The sequence below is a fragment of the Juglans regia genome, chromosome 8 (genome assembly GCF_001411555.2).
Source record: "Juglans regia cultivar Chandler chromosome 8, Walnut 2.0, whole genome shotgun sequence".
NCBI classification, from domain to species: Eukaryota; Viridiplantae; Streptophyta; class Magnoliopsida; order Fagales; family Juglandaceae; genus Juglans; species Juglans regia.
The window spans coordinates 15,499,865-15,515,882 of NC_049908.1; the positions used below are offsets into that span (position 1 = coordinate 15,499,865).

The window sequence follows — 16,018 nt, forward strand, 5'->3', positions numbered from 1 at the left end:
TTTTAGTTTTTCTTCCTTTCAACTGTGCAAAGAGAATGGAAACTATATTAGTACTGGTAAAATCATTTTGCTAGCCAATTACTGTGTTTACTTCTGTTCTCTTTATTAGAACTTGAAATTGGATGAATTTAACCAATACCAACTAGAGGGACTCCAATATTGTGTGTTCAAATCTGACTTTTGAGTTCTAAGATAATTTCAAACCACACATGGGTGGCTTCATTCAATCTCCGGATTAAGTTTTTAATTGGGCTAGGTTTATAATATTGTATTAATTCTCTTCTTATTTTGATGAATTAATATTAACTTGAAATTGTCGTTGTAAAGAATCATGATCACAAGGAAATATATACTTTGTAGAGTGGACACTGAGAGTATATTAAAGTTTAGGGGATATCAATTTCTGAAAGCTTTTTCTATTCTCAAATATAGCACCTTCTTTACATCCTTTCTTTCTCTTTGGTATATTTATTAATTAGAAAAGTCATCAAACATATAATGACTAGATGGAACATAATAATAAAAAAAGTCACTTTATTTTTGCATATATATATGCAAAACTTTCATAAAAGCTTTATTTATTGTATAAACCTTACTTTGTATGACCACTTTATTTATTTTATATATCTCTAATCTTTTAATTGAGATGACCTTGCAATATAAAAAAATGTTACAAGCATGAAATTTGCATAATTTAAAGATTTTCGTGTACCTTTGCTTTGACTCTTTTTTGGACAATTTTGATTGCTTGTGCCTAGTATATATGGAAAAGATGAGTTAAATGACATGTCTATGTGACCTTATTAATGAGTTATGTCTATTGTTGTGAAACAATTGCGACTATTTTTTATGATTATGTGATATTTACTTTTTTTTTTTCATTTTTCTAGACTATTCATAGTGCTTAATTATACAAATAATTGAAACATAATTAGCTAATGAAGGAAGTTTTATTAATGTAAAGCAATTTTCTTGAGTCGTAATTATTGCATAACCAAGTAAACATTCAAGTTAACCATTTTTTTTTAATGTCACATATAGTTAAATATAAATTTTTATTTTAATATAAATGTTTATTATCTTATTAATGTAGCAAATGGACTAGGGTGTGTCACATGTATATAATGAAGATAATATTTGTGGAAAGTGATAGTAGAAAGCTATGTATGAAGTTGTGGAAGAACCGAAAGTTGAAATACATTTTGATTTGGAAGAAGAATTAAGATCGTAGTATATGAAATATGCAAAACAAACAAGAATTGGGATAGCGAACAGAAATTCTACAACCGAAAAGAATGGGAATTTAAGATACTTTACGCTTGTATGAATGCAGGAATGAATATCAAGAAGCACATATTCGAATATTATTAAATCTAAACCAATGGAGAAATTTGGGTGCAAGACTATAATTAATGTGACTCTAGGTGCTAATGGAATGTTTACTTTGTCGTGTGTTGTGCTTGATCAGCTTTTAATTTCAACTTTCAAGCGTAGAAGTTGTCAAAGTAATATAAGGATAAATCCCAAGATCGAATTCACAGGAACAATGGGAATTAAGCAAACATTTCATATTTACAAGACAACATAATACTATTTATTGTGACAAAAAATTTCGAAAAGATAAGAAAACATTAAACTAAAAGATCTAGCAATTAACAAAAAAAGTAAGAAATGAGAAATAAATTTCAAAGGTTGACCACTAAATATATCGACACCAAAATGTGGGCTATTTACTAAGGGAGTGTGGACTGAATTAGAGCGAAATTGTTGGATGTTCTGGAAGTTCAAGCACGAATAAAACTGAAAATTAATATGAATCTATGTTTCTAAAATTACTAAGAATCAAGAGGTTTAGAGGAAATGTATAGAAATTGACTTAAACTTGTAAGAAACAATAAAAAACACTTGGGATGCAATTTCCGCCCATTGATTTAGTGATGGATTTACTTCTCTTTTCATCTTCTCTCAACCATTCTCTCATTCCTAGAAATCATGGTCGGATGATATAACAACGAACCACAACTTTTTTTAGCATAATAAAACTACTTGACAGATTATCTCACAACTATAAAACAATGAAAGAAAACCATCAAAGTCTTGTTACTTGTTCAAGTATCAATTGTGCCTTTACGTCTACAACTGAGCTAAACCAAGAACAAAGAACTTCAATCCTTTCTAGATGCAAATTGAAAAATAATCCAACAAGTTAATCATCAAAATCACAAAACATCAAAGAAAATCCAACCTCAAACAGTCATGGGTTACTCCTTGAATCTCAAGCTAAAAATCTAGCCTATCATCTATAGATTAGCAAAATGCCCAAAAGGATTAAATCCCAACATCTCTAGTTACTACTCTAAATGGAAATGCGGAATATGAAAAAAATGTTGCAGACGAGAGGAAAAAAAAATACCCAAAAGAAAAACTACCGAAGACCAAAATCCGCTCCAGACTAAGGTATCCGAAGACGCAAAAATACTGAAGAAAACTAAACTTCTCTGAACAAAAAATTGCCGAAAGAAAAATATGTTGACCGAAAAGGAAAATAAAAACTGCTCTTCTTCGTCCCCCTGTGCTACCCGCACTAGAAGAATTAATTTCCCCCCAAAACAAATTGTCGACAACAATCCACTACCACGTCATATGCCAATGGACCTAGAGAAAAAAGAGGCCTCTTTCGCGTAATTCTGCTGCTGATCTCGTTCTCCACGTCCTGTGCTGCGTGAGTCTCTGCCATTTGCTTATTCCCCTGCATTTTGCGTGTTCTGCCATTTGTTCATTTCTTTCTTCTTGTTTTCGTGTCTTTCCCAACCTTAGCCACATTCCAGAGTCTTCTTAGTGGTGCTGTACGTTCTAGTTGAGTACCCCTATGTTTCACTTTTCCAATAATGCTTTCTGCTTTCATTCTCTCCAAAAATGCCCTGCACATATAAGTATGACATGAGTGTGAGTATTTAATTATTTTAGAGGTAAATGTGAAACTTTTGTGTGCAAAATATTGGCATCAATTGATTTGGAGTCTGTTACTAAAATTTGATGTATAATTAAGTTGCTTAACTCTTATTTGATGAAACATATTATTCACTTAAACAACTTAATTATGCATTTCCAACACTTTATCAGTGATTTCATTCATGCTTTAAGTCTTGGTAAAGCAAGGCTTTTTTTATGCCACAAGAAGTTAAATTCTCACACCAAGAGGATACTTGAAGTAAATGACATGGCCAGAATATGAGTGTGCAAAAATTTAAAATCTCTTGTTGCCGACGCAAGGGTTATGATAATTTATTTTTCGGAGAAAAAAAATGTCGCAATTACCTTCGTGAGACAAGGCTGTTTCGGTTTGGGGAGGGATTTTATTATGTGTTGGATGTTAATAATGAAAATAGATTGAGAAATGCATTTTGAATGAATTTTAGAAGTAAGGTTGCATATGAATATTTTGGAGACGTAATAACAATCGACACCACATATTTGACAAATGCAAACAAATATAAGATTTTCTCCTTTTGTGAGGGTAAATTATTATGACCAGTCTATTTTATTGGGATGTAGGCTAATATAAAACATAGATAAGAAGACTTTTGTATGGCTGTTTGAGGCATGGTTAGATTTTATGAGCGATCGATCTCCAAATGCAATAATCACTGAGCAAGATAAAGTAATACAAAATGCAACTACAAAGGTCTTTCTGACATCCAAACACATGTTCTGTTTGTGGCATATTATGAAAAATTATTGGAAAAAATCAAGGCATGCTTTGAGTAAGAAGCTATTTAAAATTATTTACAAAAGTGTGTATACGATTCTTTAACTTGTGATGATTTTGAGGAGTATTGGCAGTTACTACTCATGCCTTATGACCTTTTCATGGTTGGATTAATTATATTTTAAGAGGTGTCTTTGGGTACCAGCCTATGTTAAAAATGATTTTTGAGCTGATATGAATACAATGCAGTGGGTTGAACGTCTAAATGTCTTTTTCTATGGTTATGTAAACTCCAAAACAACTATGAAACAATTTGTTAAGTAATATGATAATGCCTTGAGACAAAAGGTTGAGAATGAGGCTGTTGCTTATTTTAGTTCCTTCAACACTCAATTTTCATATATTAGCCATTATTCCATTGAGAGACAATTGTAAGAAGTATACACCAATACCAAATTTAAAGAAGTCCAGGATGTGTTTCGAAGAATTCTATACTGTTGTGCTGATTTGATTAGCTTAGAAGATGTAATATATACCTATCATGTGGCCAATGAGGTTAAAATGAGGATGAGTTTGAATTAAAATTTAGTTGTCTACTGTCTGAATCCATAAGGATGGTATGTAGACATGCCCTGATGCTCTTCATGCCTTAATTAAATAGGACAAATTGCCCTCAAAATATATCCTTGATAATTGGAATAAAGATTTGCAGCTGAAATATACACTTGTGAAGAGAAGTTACGATGAGTTTGGTGAATGTCTAAAGGTACAATAATATGATAGGTTGGTATACGTCTTATGAAGCAGTATCAGTCGCATCATGTAGCGATGAGGGTTGTATGTAATAAGTTAATCTGCCATTTAGATCATATAAGTGGAGAATATATATATATATATATACATGGCCACAATGTGCGATGGCAAAACAACCTCTAATTATCCTCCTAGTGCTTTCATAGAGGGCAATAGTGTTAAGGTAGCTCTATCAAGGTGAAAAGTAAAGGGAGACCACAATTAAAGAGAAAACGGTCTACATTAGAAAAAGTAGTGAAAACATTAAAAATACAAAACAATCAACAAAATAAGGTTAATTATGTGCTTTGGTTTGTGTTTGTTAAATCATATGTATATCATTATTTTTACATTTATCTCTAACATTTTTTCATCATCATGGGTTATGATCACAAATATGCCCAATTATCTTACCTAAGACTAGAACTCATATCCCGCCTAATTTTAGTGCTCCATCGACTGCACTATCAAGGATGAAGATATTGTTTATTTTGTCCACAATATATTTTAGTATTTTTTTATAGATGCAACCTCACATTTTGGCTTGTGGATGAAAGTATTTTTTGTTCTTCTATTAGCGAAGAGGTAAATATAGACACTCGTGCGTATTTTTAAATATATTTTTTGTATTTATTTTTAACCAAGTGAAAATGAAGTTAACGTGATATTCATATTTGATAACATTTAATGCAAGTTTGAAACTTTGATATTATTACCTTCATTACTGATTAAAGTAGAAAAACTTGTATTTTGTAGTCATTTTAAGACTATGTTGTGGGTTGAAAATGTTGGGACTTTATTTATGTCAATTGAATTGTACATGGTTGTGATGGAGGAGAGGAGGTTGTATTTTGTGCAATTATTAATATTGTGACGTTGGTGTACTTTGTTGGGAAATGTGTCTTTTATACAAGTTGTAAATACTAAGTTAATAGATCAGACATTCTTTTGTACATGTAATTTTTGGCTTTCACTTGTAATGCTAATTGAATGCTTGTAAACATATTTAATAATATTGTTGTTAATGATTATTCAAGCTCTTGTTGACATGTAGTTTTGAATGGTTGTAAATATTGTGTATTAGGTTTAATGGTTTTAAGTATATTTCTAGTATGTGTAATTGGTGTACTCTGAGAAATGTGTAAATACTAAGTTAATAGATCAGACATTCTTTTGTACATGTATTTTTTGGCTTTCACTTGTAATGCTATTGAATGCTTGTAAACATATTTAATAATATTTTTGTTAATGATTATTCAAGCTCTTGTTGACATGTAGTTTTGAATAGTTGTAAATATTGTGTATTAGGTTTAATGGTTCTAAGGCATATTTCTAGTATGTGTAATTGGTGTACCCTGAGAAATGGTTATTGTGGCAACCAAACCCAATTTCTAATAAAAGAAGATGAATAGATGTTTCTTGTGTAGAGGGATGTTTGTTGTATGGTTGATCATGGTCCACACACTAAAGTGGGTTTCCAAAAACTTGAATGCAACAATATAGAGGAAAAAAAAATACAATTTTAATGCAATTTAGCACAATTCAAAACTTACAATTAAAATACTTTACAAGCAAAGGTAATTGGGACCTAATTTCAACACAATTCAAATAGCTCTAAAAATTTGATGTATGTTTTCATTTGATATTTTTAGGGGTAACTAGTTCTATCATTTTCCTTGTTGAATTTTGATAACTAAAATTTTGAAAGTGACATTGCTCTATGAATATTCCCCATACCTTCTCCTTTTATTTTCCCCCCAAGAGGCATTATACTGACCAAAAAACCACCATATATACTATAAAATTGCATCATGTTAGCCGATTTATATGTACACTAAAATGATTACCTTTGTTATGCTAGCACTACAACCATACTAAAGAATCATTTTCGTTTGTTTCATTTTCTCTACACCACTATGATCCAGCCATAGAGGAAGTGAAATTTACTAATAATTCAAAATACTCCAAAGCAAGCATATTCTCCTAACCATTATATATGATTTACACAAAATCAATGTTTTTGAGAAATCCGTAAAGGTTAGACACTAGAAGAAATCAAACTAATATACATTAGGGGAAATAAAAAGTTTGAGATCGATCAATCAACACAATACATTTGTACAATAACTAATTTGTATTTATTCTTGGGGTTGATAGATAAGGGTTTAAGGGTGAGAGAGAAAGTAATTACCAAGAAATGACGCTATTCAATGTGGGATGGTAGAGTTGCCAGATGACAATCCTATTATCATAAAAGGAGAGAGTTTGTCGCCGATAACTCAAAATGAAGATATGGTGTAGAGGGAGAAGGTTTGTTATGGAGGGGTAAGTTTGGTGTCAAACGAGTGTGGAGTGGAAAGGTTTGGGTCGAAGGTGTTTCATGAAATCTTTTGGAATTTTTTTGAACTGAAGCAAGACTCATTTAATTTATCTTGGAGGGTAATGAAACTTAAATATAATGCCACATAAGACCAATGGTGTAAGTATTGTTAAATATAATGCCACATAAGACCAATGGTGTAAGTATTGTGTAACGCCCTCGGCCCCGCTTGGGATTTACCACAGGGGCAAACACCCCTCATTTTTTACGGATCATTATATGCTCGTATGCCCAGCTTGCGTGCATAAGAAAATGACGACAAAGGTTTAGAATATAAATCGAAACTAATCAAAACATATGTACCAAATAAATGTACTTAATTCACCAAAATAATAATATCTATAAGTCACTCCATTACCACCATTGTTATAATATTATAGACCATATGTGTATTCATCACCCAACTCAATAAAAGTCGAAATATTGCAAAACAATAGTAACTCAAATTGGGGATAGACCCTCATACTAGTCGAGTTGTATTGGTTCCTCTTCCTCATAACCCACCTTGTTTCCTACATCTGCATCAAAACCTATAATTTCGAGGAGTGAAACCTATGAAGTTCGTTTCCGTTTATTCACATGTGCAACACGATCTCCCTTTAAAATGACCATGCATACACCTTGGCTTTCTTCATCGCAAGTAACGATCACACATATGACTTCATAACGAGCAACATCTGGCTTTGTGCCCCATCGTTGACCATAACATCTTCTAGTCTCTGCCCACCAAGAGCTTCAACTTGAGAATATTAGCATCTCATCCGAGCCTGTTGTTATTCGGTGACAACCCAAGATATGTCACTCAATTCTTAAACGCTCTCAAGTAACCAGAGAAGTCCATTACGATAATGTCTAGTCTCAACTTGGAGTTATGATCCACTCACACATCCATCTACTCCTCTTAAAACAGGAAAATAGGTACTTTTTATAAAATAACGTCAACCATTTTTCAATGACATCCAGTAAATCATAGTGGGTATTATGCATGCGAAAAAATTTCAAAAGAATGGAAACGAAGATGTAGTAGATCGTATCACGGCATACTCATAGCCATTAAACAACATTACTAGTGTTGTCATAGAGGAGCAAACCTTAGCAGCGATCTCATAGAGTCTATCGTTGGTAGTTTTAACCTCCCTTAATTTGATGAGAACACACGCGCGCACACACAGACACACACACACACACACACACACTCTCTCTCTCTCCCTCTCGCACTTTCACATTGCTCATCTACCCTTTAATCGCTCATTATTAATTCACATACCCTTTGGCCACTTTACTTTTGCTCGCCCAATAGTGGCACTTAAGTTTACTCGCTTGTTACTCTTCTTGATCTATTGCTCATCCAAGGTTGTGCTTACCTAAATCTGGTTCACCTGAAGTGTTGCTCTCATCGTTTGTTCGATAGGGTCTTCTCTTAGTGCTTGATATTACGAATATGTGATTAGCCATACGAAATCGTTCATGGGGTGTTCTTACCTTTGAAAGTCACAGTCCTCACATGTTGTGCAATATGTTATGGAGTTATCATTTTTCATATATATATGGTGCATAGGAAGGAAAACCTCCATTTTTTATTTATTTATTTTTTAAGTGAAATGAATAATGACATCGCACACACACTAGATTAAATCAAGCTTGTAAATTAATTCTTCCTGAATTTAAATAAAAAGTATCATAATCAAATCATTCAAATTTTAAGAAACTGTGAAGAAAAGGCTCGGGATGGATTTAGGAGTCTTTGTGCGAGCCGTATCCAGTGAGAGTCGCACGTACGGTAATGATGGGGATTCACATGTATACATGTAGTGTGATGGCTGGGCCTACCAACCCTATTTGTTCCATGATCTATGGGTCTACTGGAGCTACCAACTTCGATCAATTAGCCAAGATTTTTACTGGATTCGTGCTCTAATATCAGTGTTTAAACTGATTTTGAAGAAGAAATTTAATTGAAATACTCAATTCTTTAAAACTTGTTAACTAATGGTGGCTATAAAGTTTGGTCAAAATTTCAAACGTGGAAGGAGAAAATGTTGTCACAATGGGGAATGGAGATACTTATTAAAGCAGTGGGCCTCTTAATCCCTACCTATTCAATGAGTTGCTTCAAACTACTGGGTAACCTATACAATAAACTTAAAGGCGTGATGTCAAAATTCTGATAAGGACAAAAGCAACATGAAAGAAAGATACATTGGCTCTGATGAGATAAAATGTGTGAGTCAAAACTTGTAGGTGGATGGGTTTTAAAGATCTAAAGTCTTTTAATCTAGCCCTAATTGCAAAATAAGGATGGAGGATCATGAAAGAAGATAACACACTTCTGCACATAAGTTTTAAGACCAAATACTTCACAAAGGTACATTTCGTACCTCCTTTTTAGGATATAATTTGTCCTTTGTTTGGAGAAGTATTTGGGAGACAAATAAGGGGTTGACTCAAGGATGTAGATGGATGGTAAGGAGTGGAAACTCAATTGACATATGGAAGGATAGTTGGGCTCTTGGCTACAAGAATTTGAAAAATGAAAGATCTAAAGTTAGGGAAGGAGAAGCATTGACAACTATGAATAGACTAATTGATGAAAACACAAAGTTGTGGAATTTAGATAAGGTAGGAGTGTTTATCTTCCACCTATTGTAGTAGAAATTCTCAAGATTGTTCTTAGTCCAAGAGAGCAATTTGACAAGCCAATTTGGGCTATGGAGAAGAATGGTAAATATAGTATTAAGAGTACTCACAGATTGTTCAGATAAATAAGGAAGGATAAATGTAAAGGGGAGTGTTCGAATATAGTAACGAAGAAGCACTTCTGGAGGGATTTTTGGGACTTAAAAATCCTAAATAAAGTGAATGTGTTTGCTTGGAGAACCTATACAAATTGTCTACGAACAAAATAAAATTTGATGAAGAAGAAAGTCATCTTAGATTAGTGTCACAACCCCTCCCTAACCTAGGACAAGGCCGTGACTCTTTACCTGTTCTTTCCTTATTATTATTGGTACTATATATGTATATATATATATATATATATTTCTACGAAGGTGATAAGGGATATACGTGAATATGTCATGCATGTACTCTGCATTTCTAGTTTAAAAGAAAACACCTGATAGACGATCTATTCAGTATCTTACATAAAGGACTCACAGAGTCCAACATTCATTCATCAAACATAACTAGTTCTAAATAAGAGAGAACTCAGTTCCTGCAACACATACAAAAATGTGTTAAACCATCATATGTGGGGTTACCATCACCCCACCATAGAAGTTATACCATTACAATCACCCCACCATAATATTTACATCATACCCAAAAGATATATTGTCTTAGAGTTAATCCAGCAAACGTCCCAAGGTGGGACCCATCGTAAAAACATAAAAACATCAACCACTATCATCAAAAGTTGAACTGACAGGGGAACTCTAAGCATCGGCCCCTCCCTCCTCGGTAGTGCCTAGCTCCATAGCCTCTTCATCCATACCTGAACATTTAAAACATAAACACAAAGTAAGTCTAATACTCAGTAAGTAGTACACCATGCTGTTAACTTATTAAATACATAATATTTCTTTCGAAAACATGCATACATAAATATTTGCTAATTCATGACAATGCTTTCATGCATAAACAGTTTAAGGAATAACTATACTTTTATGCATAAACATTTCCAAGAAATAACTTTACTTTCATGTTTCACTTTCTTTGGCCAGTACACACTATTACGTGTTGGAGTTAGCAGTCTTTTGGACCTGGATTCTGCCCGTGACCACAGGTTGAGAATCTATTTCATGGGAGGCAGCACTAAGTGCACTACCAGTACTACTTATCCAGCATTGCAATCTACCCATTCATTTGGTACCCTTTTATTCATATGGCCGTTACGTACTTTCATGCCTTCATTCCATTTCTTTCCTTTCTTTGCAGTCAACATTTTCATTATCTTTCCTTAGTCCATATGCTTATGTGTTTCTTGAAAAAGAGCATTTTATGTCATGCTATATATATGTAAGACGTAGTTATTTGAGAGAGAGCATGTATGAAAGTCTCATGATATATTACCTTATACACATACACACAATTATAAACAATATGATGCTTAACAGGGGCTACCAAGAAAGGCTTGTACATAATATATACGTTTACTCTTTGTTTAAAAGAACATTTGAAGAGAGAGAGAGAGAGACATTCTTTCATAAGAGAGCTTTGTGTAAGGAGCATGGTCATAACTACTTACCTCGATGCTTTACTAGTAGGTTCCTTGAATCTTGAAAATAAACTCATATTCAATGAAATGGAATAAACACATTAATGTTCATTTCACTTTAAGCTTTACTATTTGATACCCCTACACGCTCACTTAAATTCTAGATTGGAATTAAAGTGTTTTTCCTTAATCCATTTAGCTACCTGCCATACATAGCACTATGCCAAAACATTGATATCCTCATTCCGACATTTAAAGAACTCATGAAAGTACATAACTTGTTTGTTGTCCCCTTTAAGGGCCATCGTTTTCTATACGAAGGATAGGTAGAAATCATAGGTTAGGAATGTATAGATAGTAGGATTTATTAAGAATGAGAGGGAACAAAGAAGTGCTACAAGTCTGAAACTTTCATTCAAAGAGGGCATTTGATAGCTTTGTAACATCATATGGAAGGTAAATCCAACAAAAGGGACAATGCCCACAAGAGGGTTGATTTTTGTCACTTGTTCTTCAATGGTTTTTCATACTAAAATTTAACTTTGGTTGAACAAAAGGATGAAACTGAGCAAGGGATGAGATGGACTAGTTTAAGCCCCAAAAGATAACATAGTGCAGAAATTTTAACAGTGCATGAACAGCTAGCAAATCTTAGTACATTCATGGTCTTAAACATCCCGTACTTAACCAAAATCTCAACTACATAATTAAACACTACTAGAGTTGTAGAAAACTTAAGAAAATCATCACATGTTTTTTGAAAACATAGCATAAATAAAGGGGTACAACACTTAGCAAACTCAGAATTCCTGAAGCAAACTTACTAGTTAAATTAAAATTCTTAGTGGCTTACTTAGGCCATAAACTTGAGGAAAGTAAGTTCAAAATTATAGACCTCAACTCCATTAATTTAACACATAGAAGCAAGACTTAACATAATTAAGACATGGCTTAAACCCAAGAAAATATACAAGAAATGACTACGACAAGATGCCTTGCAAAAACACACGACTAAAACATAAAACAGGGCGTAACACACATGGCATCATCATACATATATATATATATATATATATATATATCAAAAGATTCATTAACATCACTTATGACTAACCAAGTTAAATAGACAAATATCATTTTCGAAGGATAGGAGAATACACGGCAAAATAGCTTCAACATACTCAGTTTGGCCAAAAAAACAGAGCATTAATGTTTATTAACACATAGAAAACAACTAAATGGGTCTCCAAAATCAACTAAAATCGAGTGGGTTAAGTTAGGGTTTTCACCTTTGGTCAATCCTTCCCAAAAATGCGAAAATGGGGAAGAGGAAGGTAGGTTCGGCTTAGGGAAACAGAGGGCACACGAATCCCTTGGCTAGAAGTCCAAAACCGAAGCATTAATAGTCAACAAAAGAAAAATCGACTTGATTAAACCATGACAAAGTTTCGAAATACACAAGGGAGGGGGTTGAGGGTGCTCTTACCTTGCTATTTTCCTCTTGAGAAGAAGGAAAAATGGATGTTTGGCTTGAGATCGGAGGAGAAATGGAATGGGAGAGAAGGGGGTTGTAGTCACACGATGAGGGCTGGAAGAGTTTTCTTCTTTTCCTTGCTCTAGAAGCCGATGGGTGCAAAAGAGAAAGAGAAATTTGTTCCTTTTCTTGGAAGCCAACATGTAAGAGAAGAAAAATGAAATTTAATAGCTTGTTTAGGAAGCTATGGGTTCAAGGGAGAAAGAGGTTAATGAGTTTAGTCAAAACTTATCCCATAAGGTATGGAGATGAATGGCGGAGATTAAATGTGGGAAGATATTTCCTTTACCTACCCATCCAATGTTAGAGAGAGCTTGGGTCATGTCTTGAATAAATAGAAATTTGAAGGGCTTGAAAGAAAATATTGTAAGGTCTTAAAAATCATGCTCTTGAATTATTTAATAACCCACATGAAAATAAAAGCACACCCATCTTACAATAAAATAAAATAATTAAATAATAAAAGTCTTTATCTTAAAATATTTAGCTTAAAGAATTAATAAATGACGTAAGGACCTACGTAGTAGGATTCGGGTATTACAATTAGGTATGTCGATTGTGTAATGAAGGAGACGAGGACATAAACCATGCATTATACTGTTGTTCTTGAAACTAAAGGCAGTCATGAGGAGCTAGAAAAGTTTCTTCTTATCACTTGGAGCATCTAGTTTAGAAGAAACAAGATGATACACAAGCGTATCAAGATTGAATTAAGGCAAACAATTGACAATGCATTAGCTTTACAAAGGGCTAAAGATTTTCGTAAAGCTAAGCAATATAAATATTTGCGGTCTATTTGTAGCTGGGAACCACCTCCTATGGGTTCTTTGAAACTAGGCCCGGTTTGGATACAAAAGTCCCCCCAACTCATCTCATTTAATCATTACAACTTTCTCAAATTTTCACACAAAATATAATAAACAACTCAACTTTTTCAAAACCTAAAACAATAATAATATTAAAAAAATAAAATTTTATTCAACTTTCATCTCAACTCACTCATTTCAACTCACTATCCAAACCTCCTCTTAATGTGAATGGAGTGTAATATCCGAATCCTATTACGTAGGTCTTTACGTCATTTTATTAATTCTTTAAGTTAACTTTTTTTTAAATAAAGATTTTTATTATTTTTAATTATTTTATTTTAAGATGAATATGCTTTATTTTAAAATATGATTTATTAAAATAAATCAAGGGTAGGATTTTTAAGACTTTGAAATATTTTTCCTTAAGCCCTTTAATTTTATTCATTTAAGAAATGACCCAATTATTCCTCACCACTGGATTAATAGGTGAAAAGTAACCTTGAGGTGGATGGATCTTCGCCATCCAAATTGTTTCCTTGTGTTGGAAGGAGGGAACAAAGACTAAAATGCCCATTTTTCCTCCTCCAAGCTTACGGTCAAAGCAACACAAAAGGAAAAAAATTAAAATCAATTTTTCTTTAATTCCCCTTAACCCATCGGCTACACTTAGGAAAAGAAATAAAAAAAATTTCATCTTCTTCTCCAAGCTGCCTAGCCGACGCCAACACCTCTCTTCTTCTCCTCTCTTTTCATCTTTAAGAATACAAGCTCCTTTATCTCCCTCAAGCTTGTGACTCCATAGCAAGGGAAGAAGAAAAATATGTCCTCTCATCCTCTCCAAGCCATACGAGTATACTCCCTTCATACCAATTTTCGGCTTTGACTCAAAGCTTGGAACCAAAGTTTGATTTCATCTTCCAAATGGTGAAATCTTGAAAATAATAGACTTTTGGTTTATTTTCTATTATAATTTTCATATGAGTTTCGATTTTCATCACTTACCTTACTTGTGGTGTTTCAGTTTTTGGGGCTTAGCACAGTGCAATCATCCTTGCTCTTCATCTACACGACTACATCACTAATTAGTCCTCCACTTCGTGTTCTGGAAGGGACTAAGAGTTTAAGGTAAAAATCCTAATTTGACTTAGTTGTTTTTAATATGATTTTGGAAGCCAATTAAGTTGTTTTAGCTTGTGTTTTGGTGTAGTTAAATTCCTATGTTGCAAATAAATATGTATGCTATATTTTTAATCCAAATCGAAAGTGTTGAAGTAGTTTCGCTATGTATTTTCCTATATTTTGAAAATGCTATGTAGCTACTAAACTTGGTTTAATCGTAGGTGGTGATTTTAGTTTATATATGTTGGTACCATGTATCTTGTGTTGAGGTTGGTTGGTAATCTATTTTTAGGATTCTAGAGGTTCAGTTTAGAGGTTTTGCTTAGGTTTTGTAATTTTATATATTGCTTTTAATGGGTAGTAAGTGAGTAAAGCATAAGCTTAAGTGTTTAAAGGTTTTAAAGTTTATTAAATGGGTAACCTTGTTATATTTTATGTTATGTCTAATTTTAATGGGACATGTTATCTAAACTATTTAAATATTGCTTGTTTAGCCTACTTGAGATACCTAAATCTATTTTAAAGCTCATTGTTGAGAATTTCTAGATTTTATCTCCTAATGTCCATAATCCAAAATGAGCTTGAACCAAAAAGTCATTGCTTGAAGCCTATGAATTCTTAATTACTTTTCATGTAAGCTTTTAAAATAGCATTTCTATGGACGGCTAGCATGTCTTAATATTTAAGTTATTTCTCTTGTAAGTTGAGGTGAGGAGTAGTCATTTGGGTTAATGCTCAGCATAGAAGGGATGCTTGTCACACCCTGCTCCTTTCTGACATAAGTAAATTCGACTACGAGCCTCGTTATGCGTGTCGAATATCTATGACGTGTTTCTAAAGATATTATGTGATTTCTAAAGTAAATCTAGTGTTTTAACGCCCTTGAATATTTAAAATATTCTTAAAATATTTATATGGGGTATTTCCAGTGTTATTGAACCGAGCTTGATTTTAAATAAGACAATTATAATATTCTTGAAGAGCTCCAAAAATATTATAAATGTAGGAAATCATTTTAATATCATTTATTAAAATGATTTTAGTTATTTAAAATATTATGATATTTAGATTATGTTGAAAAACTCTAATCAGTTAAATGGTTTTATTCTTTTAAAGATATTAAATAAGATTTCATCATTTTATTAATGATGAATGAATATAATTTTATAAACTAAAGTTTAGTTTAAATCATATTCTATCATAATTCCACTCAGTGCTTTTAATTAACTTAAGGCTTATGCATTTTCAAATCAGTATTTAAAGTCCACCGCAAGATCGCTTTGAAGATTTCAAGATGAAGGACCTGGATTAAATACCCAAATCCCTTATTTTCTCCCTCACTTTTCCCTTCCCTCTCTCTCTTTCTTCCCTATCCTTTACGCGTACGCCCCCCTCCCCCTAGCTGAGAATCCCTTCTCCTCCAGCCTAGCTCCACCGCCAGCCACCACGGGGCGCCACC

At 33.2% G+C, this 16,018-nt stretch overlaps 1 protein-coding gene across 1 annotated transcript; it reads right to left on the reverse strand.

Moving 5' to 3' along the window:
• Positions 1-10,020: 10,020 nt before the first annotated feature.
• On the reverse strand, positions 10,021-12,954 carry LOC108986508. Its single transcript, XM_035692783.1, has 4 exons — positions 12,925-12,954; positions 12,584-12,754; positions 12,387-12,474; positions 10,021-10,374 (listed from the first exon to the last, which is right to left on the reverse strand). The coding sequence occupies exons 1-4, from the start codon at positions 12,952-12,954 to the stop codon at positions 10,316-10,318; spliced, it is 348 nt and encodes a 115-aa protein (XP_035548676.1). The 3' UTR covers positions 10,021-10,315.
• Between the last annotated feature and the right edge of the window lie 3,064 nt (positions 12,955-16,018).

Excerpts from the sequence above, each read along its gene's own strand:
- LOC108986508 (XM_035692783.1), bottom strand. The coding sequence starts at position 12,954 with ATGACCCAAGCTCTCTCTAACATTGGATGG. Across the intron at positions 12,755-12,924 it reads CTCTCTCTAACATTGGATGG|GAACAAATTTCTCTTTCTCT; the intron begins GTAGGTAAAGGA and ends TTCCAAGAAAAG. Across the intron at positions 12,475-12,583 it reads CTCAAGAGGAAAATAGCAAG|CCAAGGGATTCGTGTGCCCT; the intron begins GTAAGAGCACCC and ends TTGGACTTCTAG.